Source organism: Neophocaena asiaeorientalis, unplaced genomic scaffold (genome assembly GCF_003031525.2).
Source record: "Neophocaena asiaeorientalis asiaeorientalis breed wild unplaced genomic scaffold, Neophocaena_asiaeorientalis_V1.1 scaffold78, whole genome shotgun sequence".
NCBI classification, from domain to species: Eukaryota; Metazoa; Chordata; class Mammalia; order Artiodactyla; family Phocoenidae; genus Neophocaena; species Neophocaena asiaeorientalis.
In genome coordinates, this window is record NW_020175018.1 from 6771605 (window position 1) to 6786338 (window position 14734).

The 14734-nt window shown below is 41.6% G+C and overlaps 1 protein-coding gene across 2 annotated transcripts in view; it reads right to left on the reverse strand.

Annotated features, from left to right (window-relative positions):
- Positions 1-13981, reverse strand: part of MEGF9 (multiple EGF like domains 9) — an 85094-nt gene extending 71113 nt beyond the window's left edge. For both annotated transcript variants that reach the window (XM_024762292.1, XM_024762290.1), the window contains exon 1: positions 13258-13981. In XM_024762292.1, coding sequence (XP_024618060.1) covers positions 13258-13849 — 592 coding nt within the window. In that variant the 5' untranslated portion in view covers positions 13850-13981. The remainder of the gene's footprint in view (positions 1-13257) is intronic.
- Positions 13982-14734: the final 753 nt, after the last annotated feature.

Sequence of the window (14734 nt, forward strand, 5' to 3'; positions counted from 1 at the left end):
TAACAATCTTTTAGTAAAGTCCATTTCTGATTAAATCAACAAGCATTCATTTCTGCTTTAAGGCCTGTATTAAAACTGAAGAGAAGGACATTCCAGGCTGAGGGAGGAGCAGAAGCAAAGTAAACGAGAGGCCAGTTAGCTTAGTGATTAAGAGAGGAGCCTCTCAGGCTACAGAGATCTAAATTTGAATCAAGGTTCTACATTTTACTAGCTGTGAGGCCTAATTCAATGTATTTAAACTCTCAAACCTCAACTCCTGCTTAGTAAAATGGAGATAATAATACATATTTATTATAGGTTCTTTTGAGAATTAAACAACGTGATGATAATTCATTTAAAGCTCTTAGTACCTCACACAGAGTAAAACCTCCACAGATAATTGTTTTATTAGTAATATTGATGTAATAACCATGATATTTTGGGGTAAATACAAGCAATCTGATTCTGTTGGAGTTTAAAGCACAAGGAGAGGGGTGGTAGGAAATGAGGACAGAGGCAGATTACAGAGAAGTTTTAAATCACATTGGGAAACTTGAGCATTACGCACTGGGGTCACTCATGGTGAACACACAGGAGAATTATCTTAAAGTATAAATATTGTATTAAATTATTAACTAGGAGACTGATGTGACCAGGTTTTGCGCTATATGTGTATTCTCCACAGCTATAGTTATATAGTTCCACTCGACCACAGTACTTGTGCACTTGCAGGATGTAATAATATATTATATATTGTTACTGTTGAGTCCTGATGCCATACAAACTGAAGCTATTTGATTCTAAATCAAACCCTCCAACATTGTGTATATCATCTGTCAATATGTTTGCAACTGGATCAGAAGAGGTTGGTTCTATACTTGAAATAATAGCTTCTCCTTGTCTGATCTGAGAGACAACTAGCCCTTCAGTGAGAAGGGAAGTTTATACAATGGGGAGGCGGAATGCCTCCTCGGGTGACTGGCAGAAGTATGAATCACATTTGCAGGCCTGAGATTCTTCTATGACTTGTATAATCAAGCATCACCTGCCACTTTTTACAACATGTTGTTGCGCACCCGCATCTTCATCTAGAGTCCATATTAAGTTAAAGATGAAAGGTTTTATTGTCAAGTCAGGAACAATCAATACTATCATTTTGCAGTGTGTGGTATTTCTTGCCAAATGCTAATAAGCATCACATTGTCTCTGTTAGCCCCGATCCTTCTGGCGCTGAGTAGACAATCTCATAGTTACTGTTCGGTTCTGCTTTACATTTACATGTAGTCTACCTGCTTACCCTCAGCTAATTTCTACCATTATCTCCTCTCCCTACCTCCACTCCACACCCATATCTACCTCTGAGAAACACTCTTTGATTTAATTTTGATTTTCACAGCAGCTACTGAAATCAAACCTGAGTCAAAACTGTGTAATTCAGAACAAGCACTGAGAAGGACAATGTATGGGCTTGCTGGTGGAGGCTCTGGGAGGCTAGGGAAGGCAACAAAAATGGAACCCCAAATGTGCTCTGTAACCACTGAATGCTTCATTTCATTTTCTGCTACTCCCATCTGCTTTGGCAACGCAGCACAGTTTAGTCAAAAGAAAAAAAAAGCAAAACACAGACTTTTAAGTCAGCCAGAGCTGGGTTTGAATTCTAGGTCAACACTCAAGAACCCTATTAGGTTGGTACTATTATACTCATGTTACTGACAACAGTATAGTAGCCCAGGGAGATTATGTGACTTGCCCTGTGTCTGTGCATGTAACAGGTCTCATTTTATAGTTAGAGAAACTAAGTCACAGAGCCATTAAAAAAAAATGTGCTCCGGAACTTACAAAGTGAATGAAAAGAAAGACGAATTTATTTCTTCTGACTGCTATTCCACTGATTAGCTGGACCATTCAGCCCTGCCTTTGTGGACAAGTTGAAGCAACAAACTAACTTAAAAACTAAAACCAGTTGAACAGGATAGGTTTGTAGGCAATACACCAACAATTCAGTATAATAATAAATACCCAACAGCTAGCTTGCTTTGTGGTTTTGGTACACTTTATAACCATTCATTCACCCACACAACATCAAGGGATGGTGGGGCTACCTTGTTAAAGCAGTTCATATAGAACAGGTAATCAAAACACGCTGTAGAGTTATAAGGAATATAAAGTCAAATGAGATCTACAGCAAAAAAAGCCCAATGCCTTCCTCTAATCAAGCCTCAATACAGATATAAAACAGGATAAACACGTTGGAATACGAAGCATTCCATCTTTTCCCTCATTATTACCGTTAACCCTTCCCAAACTGCCATTTCATCCCTATAAACAGCAGATAGGGCTGAAGAGAACCTAAAAAAGCTACTCGGTTCATGCAATTTCCTTCAGAGGAGACAACTTTCCCTAGAATATGTTTAAAGGAATTTCATTTTTAAAGACCATTTCTAAAATTAAAAGGAACTAGGGCTTCCCTGGTGTTTGAGAGTCCGCCTAACGATGCAGGGGACACGGGTTCGTGCCCCGGTCCGGGAAGATCCCAGATGCCACGGAGCGGCTGGGCCCGTGAGCCATGGCCGCTGAGCCTGCGCGTCCGGAGCCTGTGCTCCGCAACGGGAGAGGCCACAACAGTGAGAGGCCCGCGTACCGCAAAAAAAAATAAATAAAAAATTAAAAGGAACTAGAGAATATGATGTTCTCCTTACAATTAACAGTGTTACTCATAACCTCTTCTTTTTGCTCACATACATCAAATAAAAACTATAGATTTTGGGGCTTCCCTGTTGGCACAGTGGTTGGGAACCCGTCTGCCAATGCAGGGGACACGGGTTCGAGCCCTGGTCCGGGAAGATCCCACATGCCATGGAGCAACTGGCCCTGTGCGTCACAACTACTGAGCCTGCTCTCTAGAGCCCCGAGCCACAACTACTGAAGCCCATGCGCCTGGAGCCCATGCTCTGCAACAAGAGAAGCCACTGCAATGAGAAGCCTGCGCAGCACAACGAAGAGTAGCCCCTGCTCACTGCAACTAGAGGGGGCCCATGTGCAGCAATGAAGACCCAATGCAGCCAAAAAAAAAAATAATAAATAAAATAAATATTTTAAAAAACTATAGATTTTAAAAAATAATAAAAATCTAATAAGATCCCTGTAATATGCCAGTTTCTAGGAAGCATGCAAGACTGAAACAAGTTGCCAAAATCAGTTATTTAAAGAGTGTAAAATCTACTAAATAAAGGTTATTTAACGTTCTCCAGCCAGGTTGAAAACATTCCTACCCCTTATCATTTTCCCTGTGACTAGGCAGAATACATTCCTTTTTCCATCTGAATATATTTCCCCTTCCCTAAGAGCTTAGCTGTCTCCCTGGCAAGGATATCATATAGAACAGCTGTTGTATTACCAGTATAAAAGCAATCCCATCCGATCTAATTGAAAAACATATGGATAGACTGAAACCAAACTTTTGGGAGCTCTGTATCTTTAAAGGAAGAGATAACCAAAGACCATCTATTGGTAAAGCCTGTGAACAATGTCATGAATTCAAATTCTGCACAATTTAAACAAGATCTATTTCAAAAACCTACTTTAATTAACTTTTAAGTTCATGTTTTAGATTCCCTAGACAGAATGAAATGGATAAAGAATCAGCTCTGTTTTCAGCCTCTGCTAAGATCTTAGTTAAACTTTCCCTAAAAGTACCAAATCTTAGATGTGTCTTCACTACCCTGATTTGTCAGGTGTCAGGAACAGTTTCCTTTCTTGGGTATTGTCTTCAGCAATCTCCTTTCTTCAGAACCACAACTCACTGAGACTAAGCAAATATCTCTGATGCAGATCAAAACTGGTGAGTCAATCGCAGAAATTAGAAAGTGGCCCGGGGTAATATCCCCTGAGTTGATCTCATATAAGTGGAGGCTTATCAAGCTTAACATAACTTTTTATTCATTTTTTATGTTATTCATTTATATTTATGACTGTAAAATTAAAACTGGATACATTCATTGAAAAAAAAAACTTGGAAAATCCAAAGAAACACAGAGAAGGAAATTAAAAAGACCCATAATCCCATCACTTAGCTTTAGCCACTTAATATTTTGGTGTATTTCTCTCCTTCTATGTATACTGCTACTTAATATAATGTAAGAATTTTAATAGATGCATAATAGTTCAGAGATTACCATAATTTCTTTATCATAGAATTTTAGAGTAGAAAAATTCCTATTTCAAATATCTCTACTGAAAAAAACAAACCCAATATATAAACCAGATGAGAGTGGAGCTGATTAAAGTGTGGGCGGTGATGCGGGGGTGTGAGGTGAGGGTGGGGGTGGAGGGCCCAGAAGTAGACCCACTTGGCCTCCTGAGTCCCTATACTGGCTCCCAAACACATCTAAGGAACCCTGGCTTCCCAAATAATACAGTTTAGAAACAACAAATCTAGCCTCTTTCATTTTACAGATGAAATTACTTGCCCAAGATTTCAGAACCAGTTAAGAGAACTGTGAAAGACCTTAGGGTCCCATGTCTTACATACAAGGGCTCTGCTTTTCCAACTTTAGCTACTTTTTCTACAAAAGGCATCAGATGTACATCTGTATATTGCTGTTCTTCCTTTAAGAAAAATAGAAGGGACAAAGTTATGTAACAAAAAATGAATAATTAATGTAATTTGCTAGATCTCAAAGAACTCCACTTGCCTAAGTAGGTTCTCATACTATTCCTATGAGTAATGGAGAAAAGGAGAAAAGTTCATTTCTAAACTAAGGAAAAGGCCATGAGATTACATTATTTTCCTCAAGAATACACTACACATCTAGTGTAGCTACAAACCACTCCTTCTTCTTCACTCATTCAATCCTTAAATTTTTATTCAGAATCTATTTTGGGCTGGATGCTGGGGATACAATTGTGAACAGAACAAACAGAAGTCCCTGCCCTCATGGACTTCGTAAGCCTGACAGCTTGAGCAAGCTGCTTTCTCTTTCTGAACCTCAGTATTTGCCACCCATAAAGTAAGGATAATAATATTTAACTACTGCTTTGTCTAAGAATTAAATAACATGATGTAAGTAAAAAAAAAAAATCCTGGTAGGTAATTAGGCATATAATAGGTGCTCAGTTAACATTAATTACCTTTCCTCCCAGAGCGTTAAATATTAGATTGGTAATGAGAGGTGAGAATGTACCAAGTTCCTTTGATACTCACTGATTTGAGGCAACAGAACAAGTATGTTAAAATAATTCCAAACAGATTCCTACACTAGGAAAGAAGTAAATAATATTTCCATCTGAAGAAATGAAATTTACATGAGTTCTCCCAATCAAGTTCTGTAGTTTGCGTTGCTACCTCCATCACCATTTACTTTCAATTATTACTGGGCTCTTTCCATAACATTCAGCCCCATATAGTACTTAGGAAATAAAATATAAAGTAAGCAATCCTCTTCCCAAAATGCTATTTTTCCATCCCGTAAATATGGGCAGCTAAACCAGTCAAAGATTTACATTCAACAAAATAAACTTAAAGGACAACAGTTTGGGACTTCCCTGGTGGCACAGTGGTTAAGTATCCGCCTGCCAATGCGGGGGACACAGATTCGATCCCTGGCTGGGGAAGATCCCACATGCCACAGAGCAACTAAGCCCGTGCGCCACTACTACTAAGCCTGACCTCTAGAACCCGTGAGCCACAACTACTGAGCCGCCGTGCCACAACTACTGAAGCCCGTGCGCCTAGAGCCCACGCTCCGCAACACGAGAAGCCACCGCAATGAGAAGTCTGCGCACAGCAAAGAGTAGCCCCGCTGGCAGCAACTAGAGAAAGCCCACGCGCAGCAATGAAGACCCAATGCAGACAAATAAATAAAATTAAAAGGAAAAGAAAAGACAACAGTTTGATTTCTTTTTTTTTTTTTTTTGGCCACACCATGCGGCTTGTGGGATCTTAGTTCCCCAAGACAACAGTTTGAAATACAAAATACCAGATGTGAAACCCACCAAAAACCTATAAAGTTTTCGTCTATATTCACCAACATAAGTACCAACAGAGGTCAGAACCTGAGGTTTTACTGACTCATATAATACCCAGAAATCTACAAAATATAGATGCCAAAGTCTCGGAGATTCTAAGAGCACCTTGTAAACTGTAAAGCACTGCACACTTGTTAATTATTAGAAGCACTCTGTTCACTATTGACTTTAATTAGATTTCTACAGGGGAAATTCTGTCATTCAAAAGATCTAATATTTGCTTCTCAACCAAATTAAACCTTTTATATTGCTATTTAGCCCAAATACACCTACCCAACAAAAACAGCTCATATTATTCATAAATAGAAAAAGAAATTTGCTACTTATTCAAAGTACTGGATTTTTTTTTTTGGAGGCAGATAATTTCTGTTATGGCAGGTTTTTTTTTTTCTGTATTGTTCCTCAGGAGAAGGAAAAAAAACAAAAAACAAAAACAAAAGCTGGTCAATAAAGAAGATCCAGAACAAAAAGAAAATCTTTTCTTTCATTTTTTTCTAAAAGAAAGAATTAATACCATATCCTGAATATTGTATAAACTATGACATTTTCTTATCAAGTGGGTTTAATAATCTAAATTAAACAGACTTTAAAAACAAATTCATAGGGAAAAAGTCAAAGTCACAAAGAAAGACAGGTTTTGTTCTGAGTGCAAAGTGTTCAACCCTGTGCACCCTGTTACCAGAACGTCTTCAAGGACCTTTTGTTCCCCTGGAAAGACTTCTTGGAAGAATTAGGCTTTGAGGAGGCATTGAAGGAGGACAAATGGGAAATTGTTAAGTAGAGAGGATAATTTGGTTCCTTAAAGAACATGAAAGAATGGATGGGTCCAAGAATAAGAGACAGGAGTAAGAAGAACATACAGAGGAGCTTAAAGTGAAAAAAAATGAGCAAGGAGAACAGAAGATTTTATTTTAATGAAGAAAAAGTAATAGGGAAAGATTTTTCAGACAGTAATACTTATCTGTGGAACAGTGGCATTACTAGAGGGACTATTCTGACACACATTTATCACATGTACTTAAATAGATACAGTTAAAAAGAGCTGAGTAAACCTTTACTGTGATTCAAACACACATGTATCCAGACATAATCTTTATCTTTTTCATGACAATTTTTAAAATATCTCCCTTCAAAGTTACCAGTGCAGTTAGGGTAGTTGTTTCTAGTGAAAAACAGATAAACCAAAACGCATACTTGAAAAAAAGACTAAGTGACGAAGAAGAGATACCTATAACATAATCTCAACATTAGTATTAAAGATGTTTATATTATATGTAAAGAAAACAAACAAAAATAAAGATCAAGGCAAAAAGCATGAATTAAAGCTATTTTTAACTAAAAATATCATCTAACACTGTCTTTCAGCCAAACAGATCTTATATTTCTATTCTCTTCTGATCTATTAAGTGCCCTAGAGCAGTAATCTCTCTACCCATAATCTACCCATCAGTAAAAACAGCACCATGATACTTTTCTTCTATTCTTTTTATAAGGGTGCCAAGATGTCTGGACGTTAATATATACATGCTTAGCAATGCTGAGATGAAAAGTAATGCTCACTTTAATTTTATGGATCTTTATAAAAAATCAAGATAAAAAGACCTAGTTAGATTATTTCAATGTGTAAATTTTCAACTAGCCAGAAGGCTTCCTGGGGACATAATTCAGTAGATTTGAAACTAATGCTTTAGAGTTTAACTGTGCTGTTCCAGAAACTAATCAGACTAAGGAATTTATGCAGAAAGCTAGGCACTCAGGCCAGGAATAAGATAGAGTGAATTTGAGTAGTCCCTGGGCCTAGCCCTAAAAAGACTACAGACAATCCTCCCTATCACAGACCATATTAGAACCTAATCAAAGGAAGAGTTAGAGCTATAATTGTACAACATTGTAAAACAGAAATTTTGAGGAGGTGACTAAATAGCACACAAGAGAATGAAGAGAGTAAATGCCAAAGAACAGGTGAAAAATGTTCAGACTAGTATCCAAGGGCAAATATTTTTAGCAAAATGGTTTCCTTCTCTTATCCTCTATGTAACTATTTCTTTAAATGCCAATAATATGGATTCTGGAACCACAAAGGCTGGGCTTGAATCTAGGCTCCACCATAGCTGGGCTTCTCTGAGTCTCAGCTTCCTTATCTATAAAATGAAGATAGTAATAGTACCTAACTCAATTATACCTAACTGTTGTGAGGATTAAGTAAGGTAACATACGTAAGGCACTTAGAACAGTACCTGTAGCATAGTAAGTACTAAATGTGTTTGCAACTACTACTGCAGCGGTGCACAGTCCCTCAGACCTGATGTAAATACCAGAAGATCCAAAAAACCAAAAATTTTTCTGTTACTCATTTGGCAGCAAAACCTGACCTGAACAAATGCAAGGCTATTTACAGCTTTTTAAAAAGCCCACTCAGTGTGAATATACATGCATTTTGCTGCAAGTATCTTCATGTGTTTGATTACAGGATGCTGCCCTAGACTTCACTGGGGTGTATTTATTAACTTCCTAAAATCTGAAAAATTCTAAATTCTGAAATACACCCAGCCTCACAGGTTTTTGATAAAAGATTATGAACATACCTTATCTTTGAAGCCTGAACAATTTCTATTTCCTTAAAATGAATGGTATCTTCTTAAATAACCATAAGCAAATGACACCCTGAACCTAGCTGTACAGAATTTTAGGATGAAGAAAACGTTTCCCAGTACAGGTAGGAGGGCCCTGAATTCCCAGAATGCTCCTTTGAAATAAAATCCATTCACAATATTTTATTTACATGCCATAGTAGTCAGAGCTTTCAAACTCTAAATTCTAGGACTTGCTTGAAAAAAAGCCTATTCTCTTAACTTAGATCACAAATAAATGATTGAGGCTCATTTCGGGGGCATTCATGTGCCCTGAATCATGTGTACCAGATCATCACAGAACTTTACAGCTGGAACAGACCCTTGAGAACTAATCTAAATCATTATTCCTTCCCTTCCAAACTGTTTTATCATCCATAAATGTACTCTCCCCTATGAGGTAAGAACAACCTGCCCTAACTTGTCCTTAGACTCTGTCTATAGGAACACCCTGTAGGTGAATGTGAATAAACTGGGTGGGGTACATTGACAGACTTGGGATCCAAAATGATGGGTTGAATCTAACACAATAAATCTTACATGCTTGGCAAATGTCTCAGTTTATACTTAAGAAAATAACAAGAGTTTCCAAGTTCAGAATGAAGAAAGACTCATCTACTCCATGTTTTTTTTTTTAAAAAAAGAAGACTTAACTATCGTAATGGACTCAATGAGTCAACTACATAATGTGGCTGCTAAAAAAGCTACAGTGATTAGGGACTAACTACATCAACAGTGGTACAGCAACCAGAAAGAACAAGGTAACCGCCCTCTCTGCTATGAGCTGGTTAGAGCACATCTGGAGCAATACGTTCAGCTCTGTGTTCAACACTCCAGGAGAGACACAGAAAAACTGAAAAAGTCCAGAAGAGGGGTAACCAGGATAGTAAGGGAATGTGAAACCATTTCACATAACAGTTGAGGGAGCTGAAGTTATTTAGTCCAGACTCAGAGGGAACATGATCACTGTCTGCAGATCCCTGAAGAACTGTCATGGCCCAGAGAGAGCTGACTTGTTCTGTATGGCCCCAAAGGGCAGAGCCTGAATCAGCTGGTGTTAACCACAGTGAGAAATATTTCAGCTAAGTCCACAGAAGTGTTTCTTGCAATGTAGAGCCACGTTAGGACGCAGTGGCTTCTAAAGTCTTATCTAGCCCTGAAAGTCCATAATTTTAAAAATCAAACATTTGTCATCTCTTCGGTCTCTTACTGTTGATAACTATTATTCTCTAGTATCACAGCTTCTGCCTTCACCCTTCTTAAAATGTCCTACCCAGCCAACCAATCAGTCAAATGTTTTGCCAGGTCTGTGGGAGGAAAATGCTTGCTTGCTGGGCAATTAGTTTCAGTTTGCAGATCAGTGTCTCTACAAACAAAAGACAGCCCTAATTGAGGGGCAGGCAAGAGCTCTGAGCTAGACCTCCTTGAAAGAAATTCTTATTAATTCAAATAGCAGCTAGAAGACCCATCCAAACATGTAATATATTATCTATGGTGCTCAGTCCTTACAGGAACATTAAAATAAAACACCCTGTACCCATCTTCCCAAATGCCAGAGAATCCAACTTTACCAACCTAACTAGGTCTCTCAAATTCAGTTAGAAGTTTTCCTTCTGTCAAAGAGATGCGTTTACTGTTTGAAGTAGACTAAAACCCATGCTCAGATAGAAAGGCCATACTCGATTACATTACTGTAAAGCTAAAATTGCCCATCAGTAGGCCCACAGAGGCAGTTCAGCTTCTGAGAACTAGACACGGGCAATCCACAGTGAATTCACAGAAAACTACAAGCTATGAAAAATTTTAAACGCAGGAGAGCTACAAAAATTGGACATCCTTCTAAAACTTCTGTTGCTCAAAGACCATCTTAGACATAGATATATGGTAGTCTATGGAAGTTACCAAAAGCCTTGAACAGCTCAGATGGCAAATATTACTCAATCCAGTTTTACTTCTCCTGAAATTGATTTGGAGTCTACAGAACTCCAGCCAAAGTATTAGAGAATATAATATATATGTGATGGACTGAACAAGAACACATTCTTCCCTGTGCTTTTTAAAGTGAAGCCCAGAAGCAATCTAAGTGTCCATAAACAAGGGATTGGTTAAATAAGTTATGGTATATACTTACAACGAAAAATGCAACTGCTGAAAAGAATAAGGTAGACCTTAGGTACTAACATGAAAAAAACAGTCCATGATACATAGTTAACTGTATACAGCAAGTCGCAAAACTCTACGACTTGCTATAACCATATATAATTAATATATGTAACATATATAATTATTTCATTTTGAGTTTTTAAAACCTATTTTTAAAAACCCTGTGTTTATGTTCATATATGCCTAGAAAAATGTCTGAGAAAAGATCAAACTGCTAACAGTAGTGACCTTTAGGAACTGACTGGAACTGGGAGGCAGTAAAGGAGTGACTTTCACTCTTTCCTTTGTAGACTTCTGGTTCTTTGTTTCTCACAAGTAAAGGTTACGTTTGCGGACAAATGCTGTATGAGTCCCCCTGTATGAGGAACCTGGAGTAGGCAAATTCACTGAGACAGGAAGTAGAATGGTTGTTGCCAGGAATTAGGGCGATGGGGGTGGGAAGTTATTGTTTAATGAATACAGAGTTTAAGTTGGGGAAGATAAAAAAGTCCTGAAGATGGATGGTAGTGATGGCTGTACAACTTGAATGTACTTAATACCACTAAATTGTACACTTAAAAATGGTTAAAATGGTAAATTTTATGTTATGTATATTTTATCACAATGAAAAAGTAACTTAAAAAGGAAAAAGTTACCTTTGTGATTTAAAAATAACAATACAAAAATTATTAAGGTAAAATAACATCAATTACACAGACATTATATACTAACCATTCAAAATAAGCAATCTTCCTACATAAACACTACGGTGTGCTTCAAACTTCGGAAAATCTAATTCATCCTCTTCTACTATATTTTACTAAAACAAATAAAAATCACCACAAGTCTCTACTAGGTTTCTCAAATGCTTTCTATCCCACAAAAAAAAAAAAAAAAGAAGAAGAAGAAGAAGACCTAGTCATAAGGATAGCTAACACACACACCCACAGTGTGTCACTCTGCACGGGGAACGGTTGTTCTAAGCTTTATAAATGTACTAAATTATTTAATTTTCACAACAATCCTATGAGCTAAGTACTATTATTATTTTCATTTCTCAGATGAAGAGAGGTTAAGCGACCTGCCCAAGTTTACACAGTTAATAAAGGGCAGAACTACGATTCAAACCTAAGAATGGACTCCAGAGTCCATACTCTCAACCTCTATGCTTCCTGTCTCTCAGTAATATATCCATCTCTCTATAGGAAGGCCAAAAAAGGTTACAGTCAAAATCCAGCTAGTTAGTACAGCCCTTGAAGCTGGAAGAAATACAAACTTGGCTTTTTATGGGTGAATAATCTGCATTCCTTCTTATGTCAATGCCAAGCTCCAATCCAAGATGTGACTGTATTAAGGCTCAGAATCATGTGGGAAAACTCTCTACAAATTCAGTTATAGTCCAAAGTCCATACCTGACTCCACAGTAAATCACTGAGCCTAAGAATTAGGTCAGAGATCCGTTAATATAAATACAGCTAGACAAAATGGTTTGGACAAATCAAACCCCAACTCAAAGCAAAGGAATTCAGAAACTCTTGACTAACATCTTGACAAGGTAGGTTTTATTTGTTTAGTTCAAGGCCCACTTTAGATCTCAAGGGGGAAAGAACAGAAGTTGTCTCTAACTTTGCTTGAAGACTTCAATCAGCAGGAAGAAGAGCTATATTTTCTACAGGGACTCAGACAGAAATTGGCTTTTATTAGCATCAGCAAAACTGAACATTCCCCTTAAGGGGGAAAAAACCCGGCATTCCTGCTTAAAATGTGTATTTGTCCAAACATATTGACCTTGTAATTGAGGAAGGGAAAAAAAAAATGGTGCAAGGAAGGAATTTAACCTAATTTATAAATGTGCTCAACCTAGATACACACCTGCCCCAAATGACCTACTGAATCTATTTATTTGCAGGGAAAACATGGATTACAATGTCTTTTTTTGGCCTCAAGTGGTCTGTACTACTGTTTGTAAACAAAATCCTCTCAATATCTTTTCCACCTGTCACATGCACATCTGATATTTATATAAACAAGGAGAAATGGAGCTGTAGGAGGAATCCCTTAGACTCAGTTTTTGACCAGTTGGTTTCAGGAGGTACTGGGCTGGCTTTCAAACTTCCCCAAATCACCCAGGCGGAGAGGCAAGGTGAGCGAACCGAACGCAAAAGTTTGCGCCCATTCAGCCTGTCTGACAAAGGCCAGAGAGCCCTGTTTGGAAGGAGGTGCGATGCCTTTCCACGCAGCAGCCGCCCCCCTCCCGAGGACGCACAGCCCAAGGGGGGGACAAAAGACTTTCCAGATTGGGGGCTGGGGGGCAGGCTAGCTGGAGCTTGGACCTCCCCTTGAGAGTCGAAATCTGGGGAACCTTTGGGGCAAGAAATGATCCATTCCAGCCAAGAGCCCAACGCTAGAGGCCAGGGCTGGGGAAAGGCACTGACAGCCGCTGGGAGGGTCCGGCGGGCGAGGAAGCGCTGAGACTCACCTGGGGGAGGCGGCGAGGGGGCCTCGGTGGCAGGTGGGGTGGGCGGGACGCTGCTGCTGCTGCCGCCGCCGGGAAGAATGGAAGTCGGGATCGGGGGAGTGGTGGGCGCCGGCACCGTGGTCGCTACTGGGGTGGTCGGCGCTGGGCCAGTGGTCGTCGAGAGGGTGGTCGGCGCGGGTCTGGTCGTCGCCCGAACGGTGGTCCCAGTACGTTCCACCGCAGGAGGTGTGATCGGCGAGGGGCCGAGCGGCGCCCGAAAGGTGGTCGGAGTGGGTTCGGCCCTGGCCCGAGAAGGGGTGGTAGCCAGGGGCTGGGCTGAAGAGGACGCAGCCAGGGGTCGGTGGACGGTAGCGTTCGGGGGTCCGGTCCTCGGGGCCTGGGCCGTGGGAGCCATGGCCTTAGAGAAAGGGTGACTGGGCTCGCCCCCCAGCCCCGGGCCCGGCGACGCGTCCACCTGCCCCGTGGCCCCGCCGCCACCGGTGACATTCCCCGCTGAGGTTGCTGAGGCGGCGGCGGCGGCGGCGGCGCACAACAGGGCGAGGCCGCCCAGGCTCGGCAGGCTCCTCATGGCGCGCTCGGCTTCGCCATTCATTCATTCAGTCAGTCGGTCGGTCAGTCATCTTCTCCTCCCTGCACTCGGACCAGGGAAGCCGCCGCAGCCGCCACCACCACCGGGCGCACCATCGCCACCTCCCTCTGACAGGCGGCCGGCCCAGCGGGCGGGCCCCAGCGCGGAGGGAGAGACCGGGCCGTGCGAGGACAGCCCGCCCTCCCCGATTGGCAGCGTGACCCGACCAATGGGAGGCCACGCTAGCTCACGTGACCCACCCGCTTCCCGGCCTCTTTGTGGCCCCGCGGGCCAATCAGAGGACGTCAAGGAGAGGGGGCGGTGCTAAGGCGGGAAGAGGGTGGTGCGAGCGCAGCACCAGCCGGTCCGGCTAGCGGCAGCCACGGCTTTGTCTGCCCAAGGAGTGGGGCGCGGGCCTCGGGCACCGGGCGCCACGGAGCAGACAAAGGACGCGCCCCGCGCGGCAGAAACCGGGCCAAGTCGCCTGCTCCACTGGGCGGCGAGCGCGACCCGGAGCGGGGATCGAGAGCTTCCCCGCCTTCGTGAACAATGGGGCGCCGGCGGCGCTCCCGGGCTCGGGTGGAGACGGAGCTGGAACCCCAGCGATGGGTGAGGGCGGCTGCAGCGAGGATGTGGAGCCCAGCATTCCCTCTGCTGCCCGAGAGTACCTGGTCTCGGCCGTGCGAGGTCTGCGCTGCATTCCCATTTCAGAGATGGGGAAACTGAGGTCCTTGTTGAGGACCTCACCGAACCAAGACCCACGCCCTCATCAGACACCTGCAGTGGGCTAGGCGCTGTGCCTGGCAGGACGGAGGTTCTTAGAGACCCGTCAGGAGCCGGAGGTGCAAGCTTCCTGCGTGGGGAAGACAGGCTCACATGCACACTTCACCCTAAAACGCCGGGGAGAGT